The 14,460-nt window shown below is 33.8% G+C and overlaps 1 protein-coding gene across 17 annotated transcripts in view; it reads right to left on the bottom strand.

Annotated features, from left to right (window-relative positions):
* KIF21A (kinesin family member 21A) overlaps positions 1–14,460 on the bottom strand; it is a 151,459-nt gene that overhangs the window by 43,121 nt on the left and 93,878 nt on the right. For 11 of the 17 annotated variants that reach the window (XM_047740896.1, XM_047740897.1, XM_047740903.1 and 8 more), the window contains exons 11-16: positions 12,580–12,783; positions 6,696–6,734; positions 2,296–2,386; positions 1,749–1,866; positions 1,171–1,359; positions 328–527 (exon numbers count right to left, since the gene is read on the bottom strand). In XM_047740896.1, coding sequence (XP_047596852.1) covers positions 328–527; positions 1,171–1,359; positions 1,749–1,866; positions 2,296–2,386; positions 6,696–6,734; positions 12,580–12,783 — 841 coding nt within the window. The remainder of the gene's footprint in view (positions 1–327; positions 528–1,170; positions 1,360–1,748; positions 1,867–2,295; positions 2,387–6,695; positions 6,735–12,579; positions 12,784–14,460) is intronic. The other 6 variants (XM_047740908.1, XM_047740907.1, XM_047740904.1 and 3 more) reach the window with 1 other exon arrangement.

Genomic DNA, 14,460 nt, shown 5'->3' with positions numbered 1-14,460 from the left:
TGTTTAATATCTTAAATAGAAATATAGTGCTCATTATGTAATTATCAATAATTTTTTGCATGTTCAAGATATATTACGTGTTTCAGGAAGAGAGCTATATCCATCAGTCAAATAAGCCCTGTTTTTGACATGATTTTCAGCTATTCTGAAGAAAGGCTTTGATAATGGATGAGTATAGGAAACAACCTCTAATTGCCAGAAGGAAGTGCATCGTTTGTAAGACTGGGTTACCTTTTATTGAATATGGAAAGAACCACAATAATTTTTTTGTCCCAAATGACACAAATATTCTCACCATCAGACTTTAATGCAAAATATAATCAATACCTTTGTTTTTTTCATTTCCATCACATCCTGCTGCAATTTCTTCAATTGCTTTTCATATTGAGACTGGTTTTTAAGCAGCCTTGCATGCTCTTTTTGGGCTGTCTGAAGTCTTTGTAGTTCTTTATTCATGGCTTGGAGTTTCTTTTCATATTCAGACCTAACTTTTTTTGCCTTTTCTTCTGAGTAAGATTCCACTGAACCTAAACGACCAAAGGGTATTTGTATTTATTTCTATGAGATACAGATTCTCATTTTGTAGATTTACAACTCATGAGCTCAGAGAAGAACTACCTTCCAAACACAAACCTCAGGAGGCCATGGCATCTGTGAATCCCTCTCTTTTATTAGCTACTCTCAGCTTGTTTAACAATTATTTAAGTTTTGTTTTTTTAAGATTTTTTTTTTTAAGATTTTACTTATCTATTTGACAGAGAGAGATCAAAAGTAGGCAGAGAGGCAGGCAGAGAGAGAGGGAGAAGCAGGCTCCCTGCTGAGCAGATAGCCTCCAGGCCTCAACCAAAGGACCCTGAGATCCTGACCTGAGCAGAAGGCAGAGGCTTAACCCACTGAGCCACCCAAGCGCCCTTAAGTTTTTTTTTTTTTTTTTAAATATTCCCAGCATAAATCAAGACAGTAAAAATAATTAGCCACAACTTTGCACAAAATAATTAAATAGCCTAGACAGGTACCAGAATGAAAAAATAAGCAATATTTGACATAATGAGACAAACTCACATATAATGTGGCTTCTAATGTAATTTCTTTCCTCTAAAGGCAGATACGATAAAAACCCATTTTTGCAATTTAGTTGGAACTTTAATTAGAAGTAAATGTAATTCTTACCTAAGTTCTGCAGCACCTGGTCTCTCTCAAGCTGAGTGTCCCGAATTTTATGTTGTAGCATCATTAGCTTCTCCTCATATTGCTTTTTCAGTGTCTGCAGTCTTTTCTGGCTGTTCTCTAGTTCATCAATCAGCTTCTGCTTGATTGCAATTTCACAAGTAATGTTTGCTAAGTCTGCTTGATAATTGGCTATTTATAAAAGAAAAAATAAACACACTGTAATAGGCCACAATATCATAATTCTAACTTGCAAGCAAAAGCATGAAAACCATCATCTATATCCAGGTATTCACTTAGCAGCTATAAGGAAAATGTCCTGGATAAACCAAAAACTAAAAAAGAGGTGAACAAGATAGACTGTTCACATCGATCAGTGACAACAGACACTATTTGTGCTAAGAATGGAAATCACACAATGACTAAACCCAGGAAGGACAGAAACATGAGGCTGGGAGGGGATACACAAGGCGGCAGTTACAAAAGCTGCCCTCATCAAGAAGGAAATGGAGAATGTTTCCTGCCCATATTTTTAAAAAATTGCCCAAATAATTTTTGTCCTTGTACTGAACAGCAAGTACCTTTCTCATCGGATTCGGAATCTGATTCATCAGAGCTTTCACCCCCTTCAATGTCATCTTCTTCCTCCTCCTCCTCCTCCTCTTCTTCCTCGTGATCACTCACTTCTTGACTCTCTTCCTAAAATGTAATTTATGACCATTAATAGCACAATATCAACGAAACAAACTGATTACTTCATTAAGAGAGATTGCTGGAGTACTAAATAAGAAGTACACAAATTTCACCTTTCATCAAGTACAAAAATCATTCCACAATTTTAGGATTTTTACATAATTTTATCTTAAATAAATAAAATAGTACTTCATCTATCCTAGTATTCTACCCTCCCCCCCCACACACAAGGCTTTCATGTTGTACAAGATTGAGAGTTGCTAGTATTTTATAGCTCATATTTCTGAAGAAAAGAAGTCCTCAAGCACATAGTTTAAAATGGATGCATGATAACCATTTCTCTTTTCTACATATAAAAGTTAGTATAGTTACCAGCAACCATAAACAAGCTAAATTCAGGCACTGAAATGTAGAAGTTCATTCCTTCATACTTACCACTTCTAATTCGTTGTTTTCTCTTTCTGTAATACCTTTTTCTTCTTTCTTCTCTTGATCAGTATCTATATTATCCTCTTTACCAGCCACACTTAAAAAAAAAAAAAAGGAACAAAAGGGTTACAGTATTAAAATAGAGAGGAAAATTTTTCACTTTTGCCTCCCAAATCTTAAAAATTGATGATCTTAAAAATCATCAATTATTTGTGAAAACAAACTAAGAGTTTATCATTTGACTGAGCAAAGTTATGTCTGATGCTTCAGAGGAAAACAGAAATTGCCATTCAAACAATAGTGAATTATATCATTGGAGAACAGCTTATTTTCTAGAAACACTGAAGAATAGATTATACCTTAGGGCATGAGATCTGATGAAACAGCTCTGAACTAGTCACAGTGACAGCCAATTAACTAGAACATAGGTGATTTAAATTCAAAGGAAATCACATATTTTTCTTTTCTCATCTAAATATATGGCTTTTCCCATCTTAAATACAAAGATACAGAAGTTGAAATTTAATTGATGTCCTAATACATTTAAGGATAAATTTAGAGATCCAGAATAAATCTGCTCACAGTAAGTTTGTCTACACTGGCTGTATCCATTATAGTGGTTAGATCTTCTCTAGTAATAGCACAGGCTTTTTTCCTAGGCCATACCTATGACACAGGACTTTTCTTAAACTGTTCTCACAGAAAAGGGTCTTGGCACATCAAAACTGTCTGAGGTTCAACCTGACCTTTGACTGAATAGGAAATTTCAGAATCTGCCCCAAGATTGGCCATACCAAATAGAAGCCTCCTGTTCGGTCACCTGGTACTAACAGCTCTAACCACATACTGATGTCAGGTAATGCTTATAGCCAACCTAACTCAGCCCCAGTGGCCTTGAGAAGAAGACAGTGCACACAGTACAGCAAGCAGTCTTTCACACTTAATTCGCTGTGACTCTTTTAGGGTCCAGCAACCATGATCAACTATGCACAGAAGTTATGCATCTGCTCACTAGACTCATACATTCAATCATACTAAATAATAATAAGAAAGTGAACTTCAAATAAATCTATATGTGAAAGATTTCTTCTTGTGCCACTGTAACATTTTGAAATCAGCAAGGATAAAAAAAAAAATACTCAGATATTCTCCAATAAAATTCTCCTACAAAGAGCTTAAAGACTTTATCTAAATACTTTTATAACAACTATCATTTCTTTCAGCTACTCTGTTACATTAAAAAACTGCCCTAAAACCTAGACTCGTTTTGAGTTTCTAGGATAAAATTTTAATCTTATTTAAGTTCTGTTATGATTAAACTGTAATGTTTAACCCTAGGTCTCAGTTCTCACAGATACTTTTGTACTCAGAACAATATAAATATTTTTCTCTTTTAAGCACTTTTCAGAATTCTTAATTCATGTTCTTTTTGTCATTATTTCTTTAATTTCTGTCTTTCCTACTAAACTGTAAGCCTTAAGAGGGCAGGGATCATGCCTGTTTGACTCAGCATTATGTCCCCAGTACCCAGGGGATGTACATAATAAATGTGCAGTAAGAGTTTATTAAATACACTAATCTCTATGACTGTGCATGAGTATCTGTTTGTCACCTCTATGGGTCTCATGTACGAATTATGTTGGAGTCTAATGGCACAGGCTGAAAGATGCATAAAGATGCATAGAAGATGTCGTATCTCTAGAGTGAGAAGGAACAACCAGTAGCAATACCAATAAAACAATCTTAACTGGAAAGAAATCAAGAAAGTTCTAACAGGGTTGCATGATTGTTGTTAACTCATTTTGTTAGAGAAAATTTTTGATTATACTGAATGCCTCTCTTGCATCACTTGTGTTATACTAGGACTGTTGATTTCCGCCATGCAGTTCCAACTGCAACTCTAAAAAGAAATTCCATTCATCCATCATCCCACTTAAAGGACAGTACTAGGCACTCAAACAGACTATACTTGAGGTTTAGGACTAAGGTTAAGGCTAAGACAGGTGAATATGTTTGGAAAGATAGTCCTCATCAGCATTCCCCAGTCTTTCCCCTATGCAGTCTTTCTCACCTGTAAACTTGCAGCACACAATTTTTGTTATTGTTGAATGTTTCATTATTTAAGCTCCAGCCCAAAGTCCCTCTCACTCTGGTTTATAGCTAAATAACCACTTTATTCTAACCCTCCTACTTTCTCCAAGTCACCAGTATCCAGCAAATGTTACTTTTCATTTATAAAGTTAACTCATATATTATAAACTGTTCATGCCAATTCTGATGTAGAAAGATCAGAGGTTGTAACTTTACATTAATTTCCCTTTATAAATCACTTAAGACTGGAGCTTTTAAAAATGCAAGTTGGTACTTTACAATAATTGTATCTCAAATATTCAAGTTCTTCTCAATATAGTGAGACAAATTGATATCTAAAATAACTAAGCAGCAATGAAAGATATTTACGTTTGCATGTTACAAAGAATCAGAATCTTGGAGTTGGAAGGAACACTAGTGATCATGTGGTTTAACCCCTTTGACATTTGACTACCAATGTCAACATTTTTGGTGAAACCAAAAAGAAACTGGCCCGGGGAAGTTAATCCACTCAAGAGTACTAGAACCAAGTGTCTTGACTACCAGGTGGGTATTCTAGAATCTTACACTTAAAGTTCAGTTCACAGACATGGAAGCATTGGCATTACCCAGAAGCTAGATAGATAAGCAAAATCTTAGACTCCACCTCAGTTTTGCTGAATCGGAATCTTCATTTTATAAGACTACTCAGGTGATCTGTATGCATATTCATGTTCAAAAAGCCCTACCCAGGGACATAAAACTGCTCTGCTTTTGCTGTCCTCTAGGGGATGATATAAAAACTGGAAGCAAACTTTACTCATTGAAGACACCGAAAGGACTTGAAAATGTTAAGGTGGAAGGATGCTTCCATACATTAGTTTAACTATGTATTTTATTTTGACCTTCTGAAATAGAAGAAATCTCACATTTTTAATGCTATAATTTAATTCTTATGATAAATATAATGTCCTAAATATGTACTAGTTAGATGAGTTCTAGTGCAACTTACAGACAATTAGAATTACATTCTCATTGTAGAATACTTTAAACAAGTTATAGAATTATAGAATAAAATTATAGATACTATAGACTACTATAGAATGTGTGGAATATAATTATGGAATGTAAATTATTAAATAATTTTAAGAAAATATAATTTTTAAGCTTTCATATTTAAAATGAGTTATTATTGTAACTAATTACTGCATAGTGAAAGTTCCCAAAAGGCTTATTTTAAGTAAGGGTTGAAATTTCTAAAGTGGTGCTTCTAAAATATTTAAATATTATTTTCTTAATCATTTTGATTATATAATCTGGGGGCTTATTTAGAAAAATCTATGAAGAGAAGTCCTGATGAGAAGTAAAATACCACTTGATCCTGGTTTAAATAACTATAATTCTGAATGACTAAAATGCAAATATTGATTATATGGAGAGTTCAAAAACGTGCTTCTAAATCTAGCTTAAATTTTAAGTGAAAAAAAGAAAATATCCTGTTTCTGACTCTCACCTCAAATACATTTTAAAAGCAACAATTATATTTCTAATCCAACCTTAAAAATGTCTTTTAAGGGGTGTCTGGGTGGCTCATTGGGTTGAGCCTCTGCCTTCAGCTCAGGCCATGACCCCAGGGTCCTGGGATGGAGCCCCACATCTGGCTCTCTGCTCAGCAGGGAGTCTGTTCCCCCCCCCCAAACTCTGCCTGCCTCTCTGCCTACTTATGATTTCTGTCTGTCAAATAAATAAATAAAATCTTTAAAAAAAAAGTCTTGTAAATCTTATCTGTAATAAGGCCACAGTTTCCTATTGGTTTGTTGCTATTTAATGTTGCTTTCCAACAACTATTACAAATATTTGTATATACAAATATATTTGCATTGCAAATATAATATTCCAAATATTACACCAAATAAGGAAGAGAGGAGAAAAACCCACCTGTGATTTAGCATGGGCTATGACAAAATCTCAGTTCCCACCCAATTAAAAATTCCCACTGTTCACAAGTTTTTGAAAGATACATTCTGAAAGTCAATGGTGGGTTTTGAAGGGTCATTTTTTTGCCTAAAAAAGGTAATTCACTATCATAACTATGATAGTTTATTCAAAAATCACATGAATTTTAATCCAGGTAACTAGTGAGCATTTTATTCTGTAAAAGTAGTTTCTGGAAATATATTTGATGTACTTGTCAATTTTGTAAAATCATCATTAATTTTAGGAGCACCAAGCTAATCTAGTCTGAAACAATCTATAATTCTATAACACATTTCTTTGTGAATGGCAACTAAATATTTAAATGACATTTTAATAAAAAACCTGGGAAATATTCCAACCTTCTTTCTTCTCGATTGCTTTCCTCAAGTTTCTGTAGCCTTCAAAATCACGAGGCACAGTATTGGAAGGCCAAGCCAATGAAGGACAAACCAGACAGTAAAAAGCGAAAGTGATAAGAAGGTAAAAATGATACATGAGCTTGAAGACTTTAAAATAAATTTTAAAAGATATCATCAAAGGACAATACACAGTAAAAAGGCAATACATTTTGTATGAATAAAAAGTAAGTAGAAAAACAAGCAGCATTATATATCTAAGAAGAGTATATAGACTTTCAGTTGAAATTATTTAGCAGTAAAATGTAGAGTCTTAGTTTATATAACTTGATCAGTAGTAAGAGTGTTTGGATGCCATTGCTTTTTAAAATCTGAAATGTTTCCACCTTCTCAGTTTCCCCAAAAAGACCACTTTCAATGATATCCTCTTCCTTTTAAGCCTTCCCAAAAGATATTTTTTATGGCATCATCAAAAGAACGTCAAAAAGTAATGCCTTTATACCATAATATGAAAATACCATTAATACTACATACTAGAATGCTACTTTTAAAACTTGTTTTTTATTCTTAATACACTACATGTGAACATCACTAAATCTAAAAAAAAGTTCTATTTCAAAATTATATATGAAATGGTATTACAATCAAATGAGTATGGTTGTTATGATATCCGTGAAAAACTGTAATTTTATTAATTGAAAATAAAATCTCATAATATCATTGTACTAATAATTAGAAATTATTAAAAGGACTAAGGCAAAGGGGGCAATAAAATGGGAAATGCAGTACTTTCCATTAATCAGATTGATCTTCAACCAGAAATATATAACAAAAACTAAAGATATATACTTAGAGACTTTGAAGTATAATTGAAACAATATTCAATACACAGAATTGGGGATCTTTACTCAATGGAATGTACTGAATACCAATATTTGTCATATAAACAAAAAGACAGATGTGCTAGGCTCCAATTAAGCATACAGCAATCTTGATAGAGCACATTTCTAACCAGAATTCCATAAATATTTTTCAGAATCATCAATATTTTTAAATGAAGAGATTGGGTCTTAAGTATAAATTATTTTAAGCCAGTTATTTTCTTGTGCTGGCATGTGATTTTTATTTGTTGGCCTGCAATTGTTTTTCCTAATCAACTTATATATTGCTATTCCAAGAAGAGACTAGCAATCTTTCTGGGGAAAAAAAAATTCTAGAGTGATATTCACCAGGGATCAAAAGGTCCACTATAATGGCTAGAAAAAGGAAAATAAAGCCATCGCCTAAGAAATCTATGTGTTTCTAGAGTTTCAACCTGACACCACTAAACACAAGTATAATGCAGTCTGATGAATTAGTAAAGTTTTTTATAATTCAAGTCATTTAAAGCTAGATATCCAAAAAACATGGGGAGTAATGCCTAATCTAGGCTTACACTAATGAAAATGAGCTACAGTAGCTCAAAGGATATGGTTCCCTGGCTAATAGCCCGAATTTTCTATGTCCGATATGCAGAGTTTTTGTTTATCTAACACAAGAGAGCTCTATTAAAACGTATGGATGAGGGGCATCTGGGTGGCGCAGTGGGTTAAAGCCTCTGCCTTCAACTCAGGTCATGATCCCAGGGTCCATGCCCCGCAGCAGGGAGCCTGCTTCCTCCTCTCTCTCTGCCTGCCCCTTTGTCTACTTGTGATTTCTGTCTGTCAAATAAATAAAATCTTTAAAAGAAAAACAAAAACATATGGATGATATAAGCTAATAAGCAAATAAACATTAGATGACTTTTCAGTTGTTTCTCTAAGCAACATTGCAACAAGTAGTTCAAAGACAGTGGCGGGCAGAAAAAAAAAAACAACTAATAATCTGATACTTCCCCATAACTTAAAGTTTTCACTCCATTTAGTTCCATTACATGGAGAAAGGATGCTTCTCCTATAAGGAGGAGAGAGAATGACAAATCTTGACAACAATTTTAATATTTGTTACTAAAAAAGAGGTAATACAGCCTCTTCAATTATTCCACTTTATTTTGTCATACTCCCCTATTTTCCTATCTAAAACTATGGATGATTTTACAACTCAGTAGAAAATAAGCACAGACAAGAAGAAGAATAAACCTTAAACCCCCACACATTAACTAATTTTTGTAGCTCTGATAAAGACTCTGATGCAGAAAAAGTTTCAACTTTCATGTAATACAGGAATTATGATGCCCTCCTTGAACATAAAAGCAGTTTCTAACATAAAAATGACCCACTTGATACTCTTGCTACCGCTTACTTTGTTAGAGGCACCGTAACCACTACAGCCAAAAACTAACAAACACAAAACAAAGTAAATTAAAAGAAACGGAGCTTCTAATTTGTGGCTTTAGTGGAGAGGAACGAAAGCAACTATGGAATGAGGACAGCTTAGGAAATCTGAACCCAAAAGTGAAACCCTAGATAGATCTTGGAAACTCTCAGCTAAAAGTAGGTAAATATCTTTCCTCCATAACTTGATTTTTTTTTTTTTCCTTCATGAGGGTGCTGTTGCTCAGTATTTGAATTAATGCTTCCTCTTTCAAAATTACAAACATCCTTAGAAAGAAGGGTTATTGGTTATAAGTTATAATGTGGATATATATAGCATGGATTCCTTTAGCCATAGATGGTTTTGGTCCCAAATTTGAATTTAAAGAGAGGGAAAAAAAAGGAAGTCGATGATTTTGAAATCAGGAATACTTTGGAATAGGGTGAATTACATGAGAACTGACCTCCCAGGGGAGGAATGGACCATAACAGGCCTAAGGACTTAGGGGGTCAGAAGATGGAATGAAAAGGATGCCTAAGGCAGAAATTCACACTTCTCCCTGAAGGCTGGTTACACCCATGAAAGGAAAGAAAGTTTCTTTTTCCTTTTTTCCTTTTCCTCTTCCCTTTTGAATTGCTCTTACCACACTACAAAATGGGAAAAAAAAAATCATTTCATGTGAGTCAGCTGGGAAACCTGGACAATATATATTTGTAATATTTTCCAGAGAAAATTACTCCCAAATTTTCAAATAATTTTTTTTCTTATTTTTTTTCCAAAGAATTTTTTAAATGAACTTACTATGTATGTAAGGTTGAGGCAGAACCCAAATTTTGCAATGCTCTCTCTGATGAATAAAATAAATAAAAACGAGGGCTATAAAACAACTCAACCAGAATCAATGTACCTAAACAGGAGCTCTTGCCTCCAAAGAGTTCCAGGGGAAGACCAGACAAACTGCAGTCACTCAAAATACTTGTGGAACTCTTTGTTATTTGTTTGCTTCAACCTGTAGCAAACCCTTTGACTAAAATGACAGCTTACTTACATTTTTAAAATAGGAATTTACATTACATCCAGTCTGAAAGTTATTAGGATCTATAGCAAAAAGTTAACAATGATTAAAGAAATGCTTTAATCAAGCTGAGTGAAACAGTATTGGTTCTCATGTTTAAATCCATAACAAGGTTTGACTAGAATGTGGTAAGAAAAATTGTATTAAATTCTACAAATTTACATATGGAGTAATATAGACTCATAAACTGGTTCTAAAGGCTTTCGTGCAGTTTATGGCACACAAACAAATTTTTTTTCCAGGTTCACACTATATTATATAGGTTTCAATTCTACAAAGACATGATATACCATGTAGGTGAAAATGCTAAAAAAGTATGTTTTAAAGTATGTATATGATTATTAATTTTTAGGAAGCATTAATTTTTCTCATTTTAGACTATCATTGATTTTTTTCAAGATGGCTAAGGTAATATCTCTAAAGTTACCTTATCTAGTTTGGTTTTTTTCTTCACCAATTTTATTTTTTTATTTCATATCATTTTTTGTTAAAAAATAACTTTTTTCACTTGAGTTCTTATGTTTAAATACAGTTGTTTAGTAAGGTCTTCCTAGCATTAACATCTGCTATTATTTTTTATCATAACAATTATTACATCCAACATAATCACTGAAATAGTCAATTTTTCACTTTGAAATGACAGCTATTTATTTTTTTTACTTTAAAAAAGCACCAGGGACAAATGTTAATAATAATATATTTTTCCTTTAGTACCATTTACCAATCAAAATGCTTCTCTCCCTGCATTGTCACAAAAATAACCTCCATCAGAAGTATTATTTTAGGATACCTAAGCTCACTATAAAAATGTCAAAACAGGGGCGCCTGGGTGGCTCAGTGGGTTAAAGCCTCTGTCTTTGGCTCGGGTCATGATCCCAGGGTCCTGGGATGGATTCCCGCATCCCGGCACCCCCGCATCCGGCTCTCTGCTCAGCAGGGAGCCTGCTTCCTCCTCTCTCTCTCTCTCTCTCTTTCTCTCTGCCTGCTTCTCTGCCTACTTGTGATCTCTGTCTATCAAATAAATAAATAAAATCTTTTTAAAAAAATGTCAAAACAGTCTAGGTTTCCCTTTTTTTCATTATTCAGACCAAACAGGTGATTATGATAACATCTCTAAATTTACTTCAAAATGAAACAGCAGAATCAGTTCATGACCTTGAGAAATATACCCTTCCTTATACTTACTATTCATGAACAAACCAAGACCTTTAAAAACAAGTCACACTGTTTGGTATTTTGACCAACTACAAAATTAATATTATAAGAGAATAGTTAAGTCATGTACAAAAGTCTCATTTTCATTCAATCAGTATGTTGGATCACATATAATTCTGTGATCACTGTTTCAGTGTTAACTACTCTGCATAAAAGCTAATCATTACATATCTTACTGCTGCCATAATCAGCCATCCATGAAAAACACCTATTAAGACACTAGTATCTTAAGAATGCAATTTCAGTTGCAATGCCTCCTAACCATAAATGTGTAACTCCTTGTTTTAATTATTCTAATCATTCCTTCTTAACTCAAGGACACACAGCAGAAGTAACTTGAAAAATTTAAAACTCCAGTTACTTAAGTCAACTGGACTGTTCAAGGAAGAAATGCCTGGTGGCCTACATAAACATCTAAATAAACTGAGCAAAGCAGCAGGTAGACTAAATGTCAATAATAATTCTACAAAGCAAGCTTCTTGCAACAAACCATTTGATAGCTGTGCCCCCTTTTGAATATCTAGCCAAAACGCTTAAAATTAATTTGACTGGCATGTTCAAAATATATTTAGTAACTATTGTGACTGCACCACAGAATCAGTAGGTAGACATGTAAAGAATTTGTGAATATTTAACCACTCACACATTACAAGTGGTCAAATTTTTATTTTCTTCTTCTTGGCACCCAGGTGATTTTAGAAGAAGATATTATCAGGATGCAAGAAAAAGAAAGCCTAGAACAGTGGTGAAAAGCTGAATAACTCCTTGTTGTTTCAAAAAGCCTAAAATAACATAAGTAACTCTGACATAATCAAATTGGAAGCCCTGCAGAAAATACTGAAGAGACCAAATGACATTAAATGACAGTCTGATGGATTAGTTTAGCCTTTAGTTAAACTAATCTAGACAGGAATCAGATTATATTCATGAGACTACTTAATTGCATTAGAAAATGGGAAAGAAATGAAAACAGTGAGTTGTAATGGTAGAGCAAGCTTTGCAGAAAAGATGAGTGGAATGCAAAAGCAGCTATTTGAAAAATAATAAAATAATTTCAAATACTAATTTTACCTTGTCATAGTCTAAATAAATCTACTACCATATTATTATAATTAACTTATTTTTCTTATATACTAGTAGAGATAAACCAGTAAACATATATCATTATAATTTTCAGCTAATTTAAATGACATTTTCCTTATTAATATACTGTGAAACTATGTATAATCACTATAATTGCAAATTAAGATAGCCTGCAAAGAAAGAAAAACAAGGATTCATATAGCAGTGACTTCATAACACTACCTTTTTTTCTTCTTCTTTTCTTTCCTTTTCAGCTTCTCTAAATCTTTCTTAGCTAGATCTATAATTTCAATGGTCTCTTTGTCTGAGGACAGTATAGTAGGAGAGAAAGCTGATGATCCACTGAAATACGGTGATCTTGCTGTGGCTCTTGTCAGGTTTTTTCGAAGGTTCTCATTCACTGCTTCACTTTCTAATAATTTTGCCCTAGTGAATAAAAATATGTTTAAACAGAAAACATTTTTTATTATAGCAAATAATTTTTTTTTAAAGATTTTATTTATTTACCTGTCAGAGAGAGAGAGAGGGAGAGAGAGCGAGCACAGGCAGACAGAATGGCAGGCAGAGGCAGAGGGAGAAGCAGGCTCCCTGACGAGCAAGGAGCCCGATGTGGGACTTGATCCCAGGACGCTGGGATCATGACCTGAGCCGAAGGCAGCTGCTTAACCAACTGAGCCACCCAGGCGTCCCTATAGCAAATAATTTATAGCATACAATTTACCACCCTAACCATTTTAAGCATATTAACTCGGCACCACAAAGTGGATCTAGACTATTGTGCGACCACAGCCACCGTCCACCTCCAGAAATTTTTCATTTTCTCCAACTAAAATTCTGCACCCATTAAATATGAACTCATTTCCCTCTGCTCCCAGCTCCTAGCAACCACCATGATACTTTCTGTCTCTACAGTCTGACTACTCTAGCAATAAATAGGGAACATTTTAAATATATTGTTTCATATGCTACAAGGTTATTCAAAATGTATCTCAATGTTGCTACAAGGTAGGATTTTTTTTTTTTTAATAAACAGGCTCATAAACATTAATGTTTAGGATTTTTAAAATTCTCTGATTAAATAATTATAAATTTGAAATCACATTTTTAGTGCTCAGAAGTGCCAATGGGTAATTAGATTAGTTGCATTCTGGCCAGTAGGCATTACTGATGTTGCTTTGTAAACCCATCATTTAAACTTAAAATCTACAAGCAGCATGGTCCCCTTTCTTTCAGTGCTTCATTCATCATGCTATAATAGCATTTCCAAATCTTTGTAAGGAATAGTTAGTTAAACTTGCCCCTAACTGGCTAAAAGACATCTGGCTCCCAAGCATGGCGTGGGAAAAGATGGTATCTCCAAGGAAACCTGAGTTTAATAATTGAAAACATTCTTTTGTTTGCTCAAGCAGTCCTAATAATGACAAGAGGAAAATGTATGTACTGTCAGTAATGTGCAAAAAACATAGAATGACGAGATTCTGAAAGAGGGGACTCTTGAAACAAAAAGAGATTCAGAGTCCCCTAGGCTAGTCCTTTTATTTCTACTTGATTTAAAATCATCAAGAACACAATTACCTACTTCAATATAATAGATTTCCAAGGTCAATTTGGCAGAAGGGTGATTGAGACAGGGCCAAGGAGAAAGTACTACCTTACTAGATCTGTCTCAAAACTATTTTGCACAGAACTCCTGCCATATGTCTAAGTATTTCAGAGAAAGATGCTAGATTAATTTGCAACTTATAAGCTCGAGAAGATGCAGTCAGCTCTGTTTGTTTTGTTTTCACTACCAAAATTACTTATGACACTGTTGGAATCAGCTAGAAACAGTGCACATAAGTCAGTGAATATATGTTTCAAGTCAGGGTCTTATACACTCTTTAATGAAATTATTTTATTATATGTCTGGTATCATATGTAAGCAGAATAACAATTAGAATAATTTGAAATGTTTAAGTAGCTGTGTACAAACTTCCAGGTTAAATGATTTCAAAATTATTTTAAAGAAACTTCTGAATATAATGCTATCATTTTGTTCAACAAGAGCATAACCTAAGTATAAAAACACAGGTTAACTATAAAAACTCAAAGTCAGGGGCACCT

This window comes from Lutra lutra, chromosome 8, assembly GCF_902655055.1.
Source record: "Lutra lutra chromosome 8, mLutLut1.2, whole genome shotgun sequence".
Taxonomy (NCBI): Eukaryota; Metazoa; Chordata; class Mammalia; order Carnivora; family Mustelidae; genus Lutra; species Lutra lutra.
The sequence above is the reverse complement of the archived record's forward strand: the minus strand, read 5'-3'. Positions and strand labels throughout refer to the sequence as shown.